The following is a 16,058-nucleotide window of genomic DNA, read 5'->3' as shown; positions in this document are numbered from 1 at the left end:
AGGATTTTGCCAGTCATGTGAACTGTAAGCTCACTAAGTCCATGGAGGGTTCATGGCATTTGGAGTGCTTGGGCGTTGATGTGGCCTGTCCTTGTGGGGAATAGTTCAGAGGGCATTGTGACACGGCGTAGTGGTGGTGACAGTGTGGGGGCTCGTGATTCAAAAAGGCTGTCCACCACAAAGGCCGCCACATCCTCATTTGTATAGTCATGTGTGGCTAACACCACGTCCTCATTTGTATAGTCATGTGTGGCTAACACCACGTGGATTGTGAGGTGCAGATGTGGGAACCAATTTGCAAGTGATAGTGTTTTGGGAACGATCACAGGCTCTGCAAGTGGGCAGAGATGCTGGAAGAACTGTAGGGGCTGCATGCCAGCGCATTCCTCTGATGAAAATACCACATGCATATGCTGCATCTCCGATGCAGCCAGCATTATCAGCCAGTCTCTTAGGGCACTGAATCTGCCTGACTGTGGCTGCCAGACCACGTGATTGTCTGCTAGGGCAGACAAGCAGCAGACACAAATGCATACTAGTGCATCCGTACAGTATGATAAAACATCTAAATGTCATGATAAAAGAGATAAAATAGAAAACTGGTCATTAAACTTAACTATTTAAAATACTGACCAACAATTAAAACTTCAGAAAACTAGGACATTTCTCTTGTAGTGATGGCAGCAGATTTTTCAGAGATAAAAGTGCATCCAACTGGGATGAGAAGTACAGACACAAGAAACAGTAATATACAAGGGAAGCTTAGAAAATAACACACAATAATTTTACTATCAAAAAGTTTAATATGTAAAAAAAAAAAATTAAAAATCTCAAATGAACTTATAATTTTACCTACTTTTCTACATAGTCACCAACATTCTCAACACATTTTTCCCATTGTGGTACCAATTTGAATACACACTGTTTGTAGAAATCTGAAGTCTGTTTGGTTGCAGTATAGCCATTTGCAGGCTGCTGATTTCACTTTCACATCTGTCATAAAGCATTGATCAGTCAGGAATTTCTTCTTGGGACTAAACAGACAAAAGTCTGATGATCGATGCTGTATGGTGGACAATGGCGCAACTTGGACCCAAATTTGACAATTTTCTCATGAACAGGAGTAGCACTATGGGGGCAAGCACTGTCATGAAGAAGTTTGACACTGTCAGTATCAATGTTGTGATGTTTCTCATGAAGGACATGATGCAACTTAGCCAAAGTTTTAATGCAGGCTGCAGCATTCACAGTTGTCCTGTTTCAGCAAAGTTCACCAATAACATGCCATGCATATCCCAGAAAACTGTTACAAGGACTTTCCTAGCAGATTCAGTCATTTTGATGTTTTTTTTCTCTTTTTATTCTGGGAAACCAGCATGTTTCCACTCCACAGAGTCCTGCTGTGTTTCAGCATGTAGTGGTACACCCACGACTCGTCACCAGTGACTGTTCCTTTCATAACGCCATGCCCTTCTGCTGCATAACATGTGAAGTGATCCATGCTTGTCATCATTGTCTGGTCCTTTTGGTTGTCTGTTAGGTTTGTAGGTACCCAGTGAGCACTAACTTTACAAAATTTCAGTTTGTCACGAACAGAATCACATATCGCACCATAGGAAGTGTTGAACTGGTGCAATAAGGTCTGCAATTGCACACACCATTGATTCGAAGTAGCTGCCTCAATGTGAGGGTTGCAGCTGTTACCAGCCACCTGGAGCATGGCGAATCACTAAGGTTCACATGGCCTTTTTGGAAGAATGCACAGTACATGGAGAAATTGCTACAGTACTTACAATTGTACTCATACATGCCATGCTTCTCCCTGTGAATTTCATTTAATTTATTCCCTTTAGCCCACAAATATTAAACTATACTTCACTGCTATTCACAAGCTGATGACAGTAATGTGTGCACATATTTGTTTCATAGTTCAGGCTTCTCTCACTAGAGGTGCACATGAAAACAAAATACCCTCTCTAGCGCTAATTTCAAACAATAGCATCATGAAATTTCAGCATTCCAGCTGTGGTACCAGGGGGAAAATTATTGTGCATTACTTTCTGATCCTCTGTTGTAGAAAGAATCAGTAGGGTAGAAAAGGGTGTACATCAAATGTTTAAAAGCAGCATACATAAAGAGGAAATGGAAGAAAAAAAAAAGATACATTAATCAAGGGTGTAGCACAAAATTAGAAAAGGGGAAAAGGATATGGAAAAGAAAGGGGGGGATAATAAATAATAAAAAAAATGTTTATATTAGAAAATGATGCTCCAGAAGATGTAAGATTAAATAAGAGAGAGTCAAAACAAGAGATATTTGACAGTGAAAGCAGTCAATATGGTATTTACAATCAAAGCAAACCAGCTGATTAGTCTGGAGAAGTAAGGTACTACATCCCATCAAGTTACTTTATCAATAATATTCTAAGGACAAGTTTTTATTTATAAACCTGTAGCATATGTAATGTAAAATAATGTGATTATTTCTGGTGCTAAACTTAAGTAATTCACTATTGCACGTATTTCTCTGTGTATGATGTATATGTGTAAAAGGGAATACACCAATAGGTTGAAAACGACTCATTTAATGAGGTGGGTAGACAATCAGGTAGACAGCCTGGACTAAAACACTATAAATAAAAGGCTGTACCACATATTGTGAATGTCTATTAAGGAATTGTAGGTGTTAATGCTATGTTTTACATAGCCTAATTGTTGTGACCCTTGAATCGTAGACAGGTAGTTAAAATCCTGGTGGTAAGAATAATTTTATTTCTCAGAAAGTAACTGAAGAGGAGGTGGTTGCATACAGTTTTTGTCAACTAGAATTTTCACTAGTGCTCTGGTTTAAGATGCAATCCCTTCCATAGTTTTTATAGAAAACAGTGACAGTAACATGGACATAGTGAAATCAGCAGCCATCTTGGTGCTTCTCGATAAGAGGAGGAAGTGTGCTGGTACTGAGTTCTTGCAGCCTTAGATTTCATTCACATACACAGTAATATAAAAATCAATACACTGCTCAACCACCAATTGTTAACATATGTAGATTTAGGATACAACCCTTTCATACACTATAGGGTTGGAGAGGGTAGGGTAAAGTAAAGGAGGAGATGTGCTAGGGGAGAGGGAAGCTTATGGAGACAGGAAAAGAGAATGAAGTGAGATGAAGAGAAGACTAAGAGAGAACTATACAAGAAAAGTGTGTGTGTGTGTGTGTGTGTGTGTGTGTGTGTGTGTGTGTGTGTGTGTGTGAGAGAGAGAGAGAGAGAGAGAGAGAGAGAGAGAGAGAGAGAGAGAGAGAGAGAGAAGGTGGGTCAGTGGAGTCAAGGAAAGAGGGATGAGTGAGAGGAGGGAGAAGGAAAATGGAGAGACAGAGAAAGGAGGTAGAAAGGGGAGCAAAATGAGAAGAGGACAGGGCAGATGAACAGGGAGAGGAGAAGGTGAGGAAGAGGTATGTATGAGGGAAGAAGAATGCAAGGGAAAGGAGAGTACAGGTTCTGGGCATGGGTAGAATTCTAAGACAGTATAAAAAAAAAAAACACAAAAGGCTCAAAGCCTGTCATCCAGTCTCTGTCAGTTAATTTTCTTTCAACAGTGAGATTGAGCTACATATCATCAATTCAGTGATGAATGATTATATTATATTTACTGATTTCACTGCAGTTTCAAAGGATTACTGCACTGAAAGGCAAAATAAATGTAGATTTTACTGCACTTTGATATGGGACTAAATTCTTGATCTAACACAGTAATTTAGTTCTTTGAGACATATACAGGGTATACATTAAGTCCAGGAGCACTTTCAATTATTTATTGCACAAGAACCAAACAATTTACAGATATCATACATATGTCATTTTAAAGTGAAACCATGAAAGTCTTTTTTTCATGTATACTGCCACAGATGAGTTTGGTAATTTGCTGATAGTGAGTGCTAGTTGCAATCATGGCAAGTTCAAGTGTGAGAGCACTTCACTGAGAGCACTCTCACTGGATATCCCTACTTGGATTTTGGAGCAATGGCTGATGCCTCAAATGCAATCGGATTCTCCATTCATCTTTCAGCAGGATGGGGCTCCACCCCATTTTCAGCGTGAAGGTCGTGGGTACCTGAACACTGAGCTGCTGCATCAATGGATGGGCCGTGCTTCAGAAGGGGACAGCTGTTTCATGAAATGGCCTCCCCGATCACCAGATCTCACACCGTGTGACTTTTTCTATGGGGACACATTAAAGATCTGGTGTGTATACTGCCTCTATCATGTGATATAGCAGAGCTTTGGGAGAGAATATGGGAAGTGACTTCCATAGTCAACAATGCCATGCTGGGACAGGTATGGCAAGAATTTGATTACTGTATTGACATCTGCCGGGTCACTCATGGTTCGCATATTGAAAGATTGTAAAAAAAAACTTTCAGAGTTTCTCTTCAAAATGCAATATGTATGACATCTGTAAAATGTTTAGTTCTTGTACAATAAATAATTGAAAGTGTTGTTGGACTTTATGTACGCTCTGTATACATACCTACACCATAATGTGTAGCTGTGAAGTGGCACACTCTGTTATACCAAGGTAGTGCCACACACATACACATCAGATAAATTTTATGTATTTACATAAACATTTGTGCATATTAGAAAAAACATTAACATTTTACTAGATTTTGAAAAATGGAAATAATGTTCAGTGAATTCTTTCATTTTGTTAATTTGTACTTAGTTTATAATACAGTCAGCATACTTTAGTGGCAGGAAATAAAACTACTAGTTTTTTGCATGTGTACTGTTTGTATTGTGAATGCTTAACTGATAAAAATTTGTATTTACAGTTGCGAAAGTTGTTTCTTTGTGGATCGTTTACCATACAGGCTGCACTTTTAGTGCTAGCTTCTTATCTCAGGATACCTGCAGCAGTTGCACTGTGTCTAACAATGTGTCTGGGGGCAGGTGCATTATGCTATACAGCTCTGTGGTAGGTACATACAAGAATCTATGTACAAAACAAATTAATTAATTATATGTATTATGTAATAAACATATTAATATAATAAAATATACAGAGTGATTCAAAAGTAATGTCTCATAGGATAAATTTGGTATTAGTAGAGACATCAAAAACTACCACCAGAGGAACGACCTACCACAACGCCAAAAGTAGTTAGTTAGTGCAGTGCATAGTACAATGTGGCTGGTTGTGAGCAGTTAATTAATGCACTCTGATGGAGGATATTAAAGGGACATCAATTATCACAACTGTGTAGTGGTGCTGTTCTACATTGTAGTGACTCATACAGCAATTTATTTATGTCAGGAGCAGACTGAAATGGTTCTCATCCATGCAGCAGGCATGAGTCAGTGGGAAGCAGTAACAGGAGAACCAACATTATCTTAATCACAGAATGATTGGCTGTTTGATCAAATGGTTCAAGTCTACAGGCATTTACATGACAAAAGACATTCTGAATGACCACGCACAGCAATTAGGGTTACACAGTCAGCAGCTGTACTACCTAATGTCAACAAGGAACATGGCATGGCATCAGCCAGGCGTCCATATCCAGAATGCTGTCCTCTAACCATTTCCATCCCGGTCGAATCCACTTTGTGAAATAACTTCATGGTGATGATGCTGACAGGTGGGTGCAGTTCTTTGGATGGTTTGAAGAAAAATGCACACACCAGCAGAACATTGAAGCTTACATTTTCTTCAGTGATGAAACCAGTTTCTGTTTGAACATGAAACGAAGCTTTCCCTTTGTGACTTCTGAACAGGGGTAGATGGTGACACAGATGTGTGATTAGAGCCTCTCAATACTCAAAAATTTTACCTGATCTTTTCTATTTTACAAAATATATGTATGATAAAGATATTGTCATTTACGTAAATGTTATCATAGATCAATATTTCCATCAAGTGCTAAACTCTTTGTAATGTATCACCTTTGTTCTGACGGCATGAAAAGTTGTGAGTTAGTTGAAGAAGGTGAGTATTTGTGTTTGGTACTGGTAGAAGCCTGAACTGATTTGGAATGCTAAAAATAGCATCCATTAAAGTAAAATGTAACTTTATCTTGTGAACAGAAGTTTGTATCGTGTGTGTTAGCCATCAATTTTGGAAAGAACAAATATTTTTAGGAGATAGAAAGGAGGAGGTTAATTTCTGGTCAACACCTTTATTTTCCTGACTGTTAATGATTAATAATGGAACTTACATTGTTAAGGATTATTTTCGGCAACTAGGCGTCTTCACATAAACATGATAGAAATCTGGGCCTCTCTGGCAATCATCCCCTTGCAGAAAAACTGGTTGAGGAGCTGAGGCACTGTTTCAACATTAAATTAAGATGAGTATACATATATATCTGGATCTTCATGTAATAACCAGTTTACGGACAATCTATAACTCCATTTTCCACCAAATACCATTATACCTTTATATGTCAGGTTATTCTGACACGAAAGTGTTTAAGAATTTGAATTTATACTTTTTCTTATCAAACTTTTTTTTTTTAACCTGGAAGGCTCAAATGGGTCTAAGCACTATGGGGCTTAACATCTGAGGTCATCAGTTCCCTAACCTTGAAAGCGATTGGTTAATTAGAAACATGAGAGTGAATAGACACAATGCCATCCATCAGGCAAACAATGCTCCCCATCTCGCTGAAGAGGCATACATCAGGCTAACCCTAGGTTCAATGAGTGGTGTGCATATATGGGGATGCCCTCATTGGTTCCATATATTTTAATGGAATGCTCAGTGCTGCACACTACAGATATCATCTTGAGGAAGCATTGCTACCCTATCTGAACTACCTATCAGCCTCTCAAACAGAGATGTAGGTTTTTCTTCCAGCAGGACGGCGCACCGCCACACTTCGAATGAAACACTAACCAACTTCTGGAAGGGTTGTCTCCTAGCTACTGGACTGGCAGGTGGGGTCCAATGGAATGGGCACCACTGGACTTTTTCCTTTGGGAGGCATGCCAAGTCTACATTCTACACCAAAATAACAAGAACATTAATTGACCTGCAGGAAAATATCACTAGAGCATGTACAGAAATACCAGCAGCGGTATTATGGTCAGTGTCCAGCAATGTCTGTCACTGCGTTCAGATGTGGCATCTGCAGGATGACAGTCAGTTTGAACTCCCTGTGTGTTAGAGGTACATGTGAACAACTGGCCCAGGGGTGCTGGTTGCATTTTTACTGTTTCATGCCTTCATTGACCAATGATGCAACAGTTTATTTGTATGATTAAAGCACATCTGTAGCATGCACTCATCTCTTCATATTTTCACTTTCTCAAATAATTACAACTTTGTCTACTGAATCACCAATGTAGACTTTGTCCTATGGAACATGACTGTCGAATCACAATGTACACAATAATATATATATATCATTATGTTAATTAATTATATAGGTAAGTTGTTGCCTTTCCCTTATTTTACATATTGCTCCTACCAGGAACATCTGTTATTGTTATAAATTAATTAATTAGATATGTTGCCTAATATACAACAAGGATGTGTAAATACTTGTGACACAGTACCTTTTATTTAGGCCTCTCCCAAACTAGAGTATGTGTTGGCTTTGTATCTTCTGTATTATTTTTGCATTTTTACTAACCCTTTTCCCTTTTCTGGTGACATAATAGGCAATTGCAGTAGGTACAGCATAGTGGACTTTTTAATCAATGTTCTTCCTCGTACTCATAATGCAACAGCCTCTTATCCTCCCAGCTTGTAACCAAGCATTCTTCTTCTTCCTTTTAGATATACTACTAATCTTCAGTTTTCCTCCTGATGTTTCAGTTTGTCAACTATATTCAATTTTTTTTATTTATTTACACATTTATTACATTATGTACTTCAGATCTTTAATGTGAATCTTCTGGGATGATGTATGAGAGAAAAATATAAATTAATAAAGTTATCAGCTGCTACAAACTTAATTAATAAGAAAATATTGTTAAACTGCTATAAAACATTTGTCCCTACTAAAGTTAGATACAACATAATCAACAAGAAAACTTCTACTTTTGAAACAGTACTGTTTCCTCACTCATATCAATAGTTGCCTTTAATCTCTTATTGGCAGCTTTATATTTATATTAACACATTGTTTTTCTTTTAAGATAGTAGTTTTTATATGTGTAACAACAAAGACTTATTAATAATACTGATGTCTGTATTTCCAAGTGATGTTCTGATAATCTTAACACATATTCAGATATTCTTCTTGTTCATTTACTTTCTTACATCAATATTAAAATCTCTTTCTTTTTATCTAAGAAATTTTTGTAAAAAATGTAGGAAAATAATACTGATGTCTGTATTTCCAAGTGATGTTCTGATAATCTTAACACATATTCAGATATTCTTCTTGTTCATTTACTTTCTTACATCAATATTAAAATCTCTTTCTTTTTATCTAAGAAATTTTTGTAAACAACGTAGGAAAAGAAAGAGTGCTACTTACCATAAAGATGAAACATTAAGTTGCAGACAGGCACAATTAAAAGACACTTACACAAAGCTTTCGGCAACAGTCTTCATCAGAAAAAGAGAAACACACAGCATTCATTCACACAAGCAAGAACACCTCACACACACAATACCACCAACACTAACAGTTTGGGCCATAACGCAACTATCACATGGTATGGAAGCAGCAATCTGAAGGGGTAGGGGAAGGGATAGCAGTGTAAGGGTGGGGCAGAGAGGAGCACTGTCTGGTGGAGTGTACAGGGGCTAGAACACCAACAGGCACTGTATCAGGAAGTTGTTAGGCATGGAGATGTGGAGAAAATGGAGCAAAAAAGGAGTGGGGAAAGATGGGTGGTATATTGCAGAGGGCAGCAAACAAAGAGGGTGAGATGCAAAAGGGGGGAGGAGATTATAGGACAGACAGATCAGAAACTGTTGGATGGAATGTGTGGGTGGTATGTTACTGTAGGTTGAGGCCAGTATACTTAGGAGAGCAGAGAATGTTTTGCAAGGATAACACCCATCTGCACAGTTCAGAAAACTGGCAGTGGAGGGGAGGATCCAGATGGCTCAGATAGCAAAGCAGCCATTGAAATCAAGCATGTTATGTTCAGCTGCATGTTGTACCACAGGATGGTCTACTTTGCTGTTGCTCACAGTTTGGCAGTGGCCATTCAGCCTGGGGGGGGGGGGGGGGGGGGGTCAGCTGGTTGGTAGTCATACCAATATAAAAAGCTGTGCAATAATTGCATGTAGAGTTGGTAATGACATGGCTGCTTTCACAGGTGACCCAGCCCCTGATGGGGTAGGATAAACCTGTGAAAGGACTGGAATAGGAAATGCTAGGTGGATGGATTGGGCAGATCAGTAGATCTTGAACCTGGATTTTCTACAGGGATATGATCCTTGTGGCAAGGTGTTGGGATTGGGAGTGGCTTAGGGAAGGATTAGTATGTTGTGGAAGGCATGATGATAGGTAATCAAAGTACTGGTGAAGGATGAGGTTCAATTGTTCCAGTCTGGGGTGGTATCGGGTGATGAAGGCCCACTCCTCTGTGGCTGGTTCTTGGCAGTGGTGGAAGAATTGGGGGTGTGAGGGGGAAATGGCACAGGAGTTCTGTTTGTGCACTAGGTCTGGGGGATACTGCCTGTCTGTGAAGGCCTTGGTGAGACCCTCAGCATACTGGGCAAGGGAGTTCTTGTCACTGCAGATATGCTGTGCCCAGGTGGCCAGGCTGTATGGGAGGGATATTTTTATGTGAAAGGGATGAAAGTAGTTGAAATGCAGGCAGTTGGGGGGGTTTAATGTGGACGGAGGTGCAGATGGAGCCATCAGAGAGAATGAGGTCAACATTTAGGGAGCTGGGATGCTGGGTTGAGGAAGATCGGGTGAAGCAAATTGGAAAGAAGATGTTGTGGTTATGAAGGAATGAAGGTAGGGTGTCTTGGCCTTCATTCCAGATCATGAAGATATCATCAATAAACCTTGGCCAGACTACAGTTTGGCGTTTTGGGAGGCTAGAAAGGTCCCCTCTAGATGGTCCATCAACAAGTTGGCATATGAGGGTGCAGTGCAGGTGCCCATGGCTGTGCTGCAGATGTATTTGTATACCTTCCCTTCAAAGGACAAATAGTTTTGGGCTAGAATACAGTTAGTAAGATGTATGAGGAATGAGGAAGTGGGTCTGAAAGGACATTGGGCAATTGGTTGGAGGTGTTATATAAATGAACCAGAATAATGTTTATTTATATTTATTATTCTATACAAGGTGATGAAGTCTGTTCTGTGTTATACATACTTTGTTTGCACTGTATTTTTGCTGTGCTTTAAGCTGACTTAGGCTTTTATTTCTCCAGCTCATTGTTTATGGATCTGTCACCATTACATAGCAGCATATTATCTGGAATTTCTTCCACTGTGGCAAATTTATCTGGAATGATTGCACCAGTTGTAGCAGGCTTTATTGTGCGGAACAAGGTAAGTTTTAGTAATACTACGTTTGTTCAGTCATTTAACAAGAAAAGTTGCAGAAGCTTCACTGAGCATTCAAAGTGACAGGAAGTATGAAATATATAAACCAAAAATGTTGTTAGGTAATATTTTATAGTTTTGTATTAATACTAGTTATACTCCCATCTTTAACAAAACTGTAAGACTTTGGCTATATGCTATCTTAGTATTTACGTTCCTGAAATATGCGATAGAAACCTGTCATTCACAAAATTAAATGTTTACAAGAAAGAGGCAACTTTTTTGAAAGTAACCAGACTGTATATAATTTTCTTTCTTTCATTCTTTCCGCCATAAAAACATATGTATTGTGATAGAGCACTAATGTTTCTTCTTCAACTAGCTCTCTGCACAATACGTTGTGCTTGTAAAATGGGCTACCCAAGGAAAACTGATAGCTGCTGTGATCTGAAAATGACTTGTGAATCGAGATGAATTCATGATCAGACTACGGAGTACCCAGTGAGGGGAATAGAAGGCTGTAGTTCCAATCCCCTGCAACCCCCCCCCCCCCCCTTTCTAGAAAAAGTTTGAAAACCAGTATTTGTAATGGCTACTGACTCTCCCCATCCCCTGAGATTCCCTCCAGATCAGATGCTAGGTACATTCTTGTGGTCTCACATTCTCATGTATAAACATATTACAGTGTCCACACTTAAAGGAAGGAACAGTTTCAGCAACTAGATCTACCCTACTCTATACTCTCAAACATATTCTCAAAAAGACATTGTAAGCTCATCTATCAAGAATACACTAACTTTACAAACTGACAGATTTTTTCCAGAAATTTGTTGCCACTTAGAGGCATGCTGATTGCTTTACAATACAAGTCAACAATTAGTGATTTGAGTTCTTTTTTTCAGACTGCTGAAGAGTGGAGAATTGTTTTCTTCATTGCTGCTGCAGTTTATGTTACAGCTGCTTTAATTTTTGGTGTTTTGGGATCATCCGAAAGGCAGCACTGGGCAAAAGAGTCTGTAGCAGCTGGTGATAATAACAAGCCACATGAAAAAATAAATATAAGTGAAACAAAAGATGTAGTGACACATATGTAATGTAATTTCTAGTAATTTTAATGTAGCTGGTCTTTGTGATGTTGTGATATGAAAATGAGAGTCACCATTTCTTTGATGGATCAGAAGCATTTTAATCCAGTTGCAATGGAAAAAAGTTACTTGTAATAATTCTTTAACGTTCTCATGTGCTTTAAATTTAGATGCAAAGTTTTATTTGCATCTTTCAAATCAATGTGAATCTCAAGATTTATATGAATTTATATTTATTGCCTCGAATATCATTAGTGTATATAGACAGTCATATACATAAAACCTATATACATCAAGACATGTGTAAATATTATCACTTAATAAAATTTATTGCTCATCTCAATAAGTGGAGGTTTTATAACTGAGATTTTCTTTATTTTTTTCTCTATTTTGCTGTTTCTGGAATTCACACATACTTTTATGAGATTTGATTCATATATCATGTTATTATCATTGGCATGTTCAGTATTATTAAATGAAAAATTAAGATTACAATGGACAATTATTAATCTTTTTGTGTCATATTCCAATGACTTAAGGCATTATTCATGTACTAAAAACTACATTTTTCCACAAAACAATCCCATATGTACTATATCTGACACATTTTCACATTTGAATTAGGTACGTCACTGTGTGTTCCTCTGTTATTTTCAGTTAGACTCAGAGTTGTTTACGTAAGAGAAGTTCTGATCATACTTTCAAACTCAAGCACAACATAATCAATTTCAATAGTTGCTTCATAACTCATGCCATCTTGACCCGGAGCACTGTTGTCAGCCAGTCCGTTGAGAATCTCAGTTTCACAGAAGTAGTAATCCTTTCCAAAAGCCACACCTTCAGCTCTACACCAGAATTAAGTCATATTGGATTGGTCAAAAATCTGGTCTCCTTCATGTGGTTCCTATAGTAAAATAAATACTTGTCACCGACATCTGTAACAAAAAGTAACTGAAAGCTAACACTGAACTGTGCCTCTCCCAGTTTGTACTTTTGTCTAATTATGAACATCTCCAACTCCCATCCAGCTCCTTGGTTACCTTTCAGGAATTCCGTATCTCCAATCTGGCCTCACCTTACATTTCTAGGTCTTGTCCCTAGAACACCAACGTATTGCCAGAAGAAAGAGTAGTTAACCACATTCTTAGAACAGACTTCCCCTCAAATGACTAAGGCTCAGTCATTGTTCTGGTGAACCGCAGTGATTACCTAACTGAAAGAATCCACAAATCATCTGACTCTCCCACATCCACAACTGGCTGTAGTGATCCTGTCCATTCCAGAACTCCATTATAACTTCCAATCCCAATTTGAAACCACAGATCTATTCTAGAACCTCACCCCTATACCCTGACTCCCCTTTTCATGAACCTACCTTATTTATGCTTTCAAAAATTCATTACTGTAACCATCCTGAAGATTCAATTGTAGGTAGCCACTGTGCTCCTACGTAACGAATCTCAGCTATAGCTGACCAACACTTATAGCTTAACTTGTTATACTGACATTAGCCACATCTTACCATGCCTCTGCAATAGCGCCACCTTACTACCATCTGGTCCTTTCTTGGGAATGTTGAGATCACACCCCTATATACTAACATACCTAATGGCCGTGGTCTTGCTGTCATTGAGCACTACTTTTCATCCACACCATTTGATATAATGCCTTACCTCATATGAGATTCAGTGCTCTGAGTGCTCTGTGACCATACATCATCATATGTACATGTGTGTGTGTGTGTGTGTGTGTGTGTGTGTGTGTGTGTGTGTGTAGAGTGGTCAGAAACACACTGAAAAATTGTTGCATGGTAGGAGGTTGTGTTGAGAAATAACTGCTAACAAAAAAAAATGATATGCTGCACTGTTTCTGAGTTAATTATAATTGAAGTTAGCCAGTCAGACCATTGCGCATGTGAATTCAAGGTGCCCACCAGTTACTATTAGTGCCAGTTGTTTCCACAGCGCAAATGACAGTGCATGAGATTGCCCCACCTTTGACTCGCTTTTGGCCCTTACTAAGCAAATATCAGCATGGCTTTGGTATTTGACCTGACCTGATGAGCTTGTTTGGTCTTGGAGAACCTTTCCCAACCCTTTGTGAAGATTAAACCATGGTCTCAATATCATAACCAAAGACCCATGTCTCATCACAAGTTGTGATTCTCTTAAGGAACACCTTGTTCTCATTTGCACAATCCAAAAGCTCTTCACAAATTGCGAAGAGAAGGTCTTTCTGGTCTTGACTCATAAGTTTTGGACGAGCATGCCTACAACACAATACATTCCAAGATGCTGTGTCAGGATTTCCTGGCATGATCCTGCAATCTCTCAGAGAGTCAATCTTTGATTGGCACACACAATTTTGTTGACATTCCTGACATGGCTATCATGAGCAGACATCAAAGGGTGTCTTGAATGAGGATTATCATTAACTCCCATCTGCCCATTTTTAAACTATGTGAACGATTTGTAACATTGAGTACAGCTTAAGCACTTATCAGCGTAGGCTTGCTGCATCATTTGGTTTGTTTCCTTAGAATACAATCAAGGAATTTCTTCCATTTCCTCTTTATAAATGTTGCTTTTACACATTTGATATACACCATTTTATACCTTACTGATTCTTTCTACAACAGAGGATCAGAAAGTAATGCACAATAATTTTTCCCCCCTGGTACCGCAGCTGGAATGTTGAAATTTCATGATGATATTGTTTGAAATTAATGGTAGAGAGGGTATTTTGTTTTCATGTGCAGCTCTAGTGAGAGAAGCCTGAACTATGAGACGAACATGTGCACACGTTACTGTCATCAGCTTGTGAATAGCAGTGAAGTATAGTTAAATATTTGTGGGGTAAATGGGTTCCAAAAGGGCCATGTAAACCTTAGTGATTTGCCGTGCTTTTTCTTTTTTCATAACATAATGATTAGTAAACCTATGCTACTGCACATCTTGAGTTTTTGCTATTTTGCAAATGAGAAAGAAACAAAAGTGTTTCAAGTTTGACAAGCTTCAGACAGTTTTGACTTAGAGCAGGCTTTTGTAGTGTAATGTGTACTTGATTTTAAATTTTTATAGTCACCACCTTTTGTACTATAGTCAAATTTAGCGCTAAATAATGACTGTCATTTTTAGGGTGAAACTTTTTTTAGGTGTAGAAGTAAAGGTAAGTGTACTAAAGTAGGTATGTTATCTGATTTTTTCCATGTATTGTGGCAGAGGAGAACCACCTCCAAGGGAAATGACAGCAGTGCATTTTCTTGCTAACTCCACTTGGAACTGTTGAAGGTGTGGGCAACGTGATGACAAAATGTGTAAAAGCTCACAGAAAAAATGAAAGTGTTGTGAAAACATTGAGAAAGTGAAATTTTTTGCCTAAAAATGAACTGCAATGTGCAGTTTAATTTAACTTTTTTGCTACCCATGAGGATTAATTTTTTGTTAAGCAAGACAGGACTTTTATACAGTGATATGTATTTTAAAATGTAATCTTTGTTACCCAAAAAGGACATCACTTATGATGAATATGCCTAATTGTGGATATTTTGTGCAAATGTACAATACATTGTATGTAAATATTTTGTATGGGGATTTTCATTTGGCCAATTCATATAATTTTGAAAGAAATGTATGTACTGTAGTTTTTATAGTATTTCTTATGTAATATTTTTTGTGTGTAGATTTTTAACCCACTGTATGGGGTCACTTGCGGTCATTGACTCACCCAGTTAGCTATTTCAATATCTGTCTGGTCAATCCAATGAGGGGGTGATGTGAGAAAGCAAGCTGGGGTATTTTTCTTCCCCTCTTGTTTTGCCGTCTGCCTCCTTAAATTCGTTTTTTTCACTTTTAACTAATTGCCATTAACATACGTGAATATAACCTGCATTTTCATAAAAGAGAAAGGTTGGCCCTCAGTTTTAAAGAATATAACAACTCCTATATCATTGTATATGATAAAATGGATGCTCAATAAATAATAATAATAATAATAATAATAATAATAATAATCTAATTTTGTGCTTTGTTTTATGTATGTAATTGATTTTCTAATTTATTTTGGCTATCCCTAGTTAGTATCTTTTGTTACAGGGTGACATCAGTAATTGTTTCATAACTTAAATTCTATTGTTTATGTATAAACAAATATAAATTCTGTACTAATTATGAGCATTTGGAGGAATAAGTAATAGTATTCTTAAAGGATCTGTTTGGCTTTATTCGAAAACTTGTTAGAAAAGCCAGCCCTTAATTAATTCCAAAGTAATTAACAGTTCCATCAAAAGTATTATTTGTGTAACTATATATGTTAATTTCATGATTTAAACAAATAATTTGGATTAACTCTCATAGCAGAAGAAACTGTTAAAAAAACGGAATTTTTTGATGTATTCAGTTAATTTAATGAGTTAAGCTTTAATGGTAATTTCAGTAAAGTAAACACCAAAAAATGTGAAGTTTCAGTACCTATTATTCTGAGGATATACAAAGGCCCAATTTTTGG

The 16,058-nt window shown here is 37.8% G+C and overlaps 2 protein-coding genes across 3 annotated transcripts in view; one reads left to right on the top strand and one right to left on the bottom strand.

Annotated features, from left to right (window-relative positions):
• The window catches only part of LOC124596008 (sialin-like), a 153,826-nt gene extending 142,033 nt beyond the window's left edge, over positions 1-11,793 (top strand). Inside the window, exons 9-11 of the mRNA XM_047134960.1 lie at positions 4,834-4,976; positions 10,353-10,473; positions 11,370-11,793. Of these exons, the coding sequence (XP_046990916.1) occupies positions 4,834-4,976; positions 10,353-10,473; positions 11,370-11,561 (456 nt within the window). The 3' untranslated portion in view covers positions 11,562-11,793. The remainder of the gene's footprint in view (positions 1-4,833; positions 4,977-10,352; positions 10,474-11,369) is intronic.
• Positions 10,347-16,058, bottom strand: part of LOC124596006 (esterase E4-like) — a 113,681-nt gene continuing 107,969 nt past the window's right edge. The window contains exon 11 of one of the 2 annotated variants that reach the window (XM_047134958.1): positions 10,347-10,426. The gene's annotated coding sequence lies outside the window, so the exon portion shown is untranslated. Of the gene's footprint in view, positions 10,427-11,894; positions 12,488-16,058 lie in introns of those variants that run through there. The other variant, XM_047134957.1, reaches the window with a different exon arrangement.

This window comes from Schistocerca americana, chromosome 2 (assembly GCF_021461395.2).
Source record: "Schistocerca americana isolate TAMUIC-IGC-003095 chromosome 2, iqSchAmer2.1, whole genome shotgun sequence".
Classification (NCBI taxonomy): Eukaryota; Metazoa; Arthropoda; class Insecta; order Orthoptera; family Acrididae; genus Schistocerca; species Schistocerca americana.
This window is presented reverse-complemented; position numbering and strand designations above follow the sequence as displayed.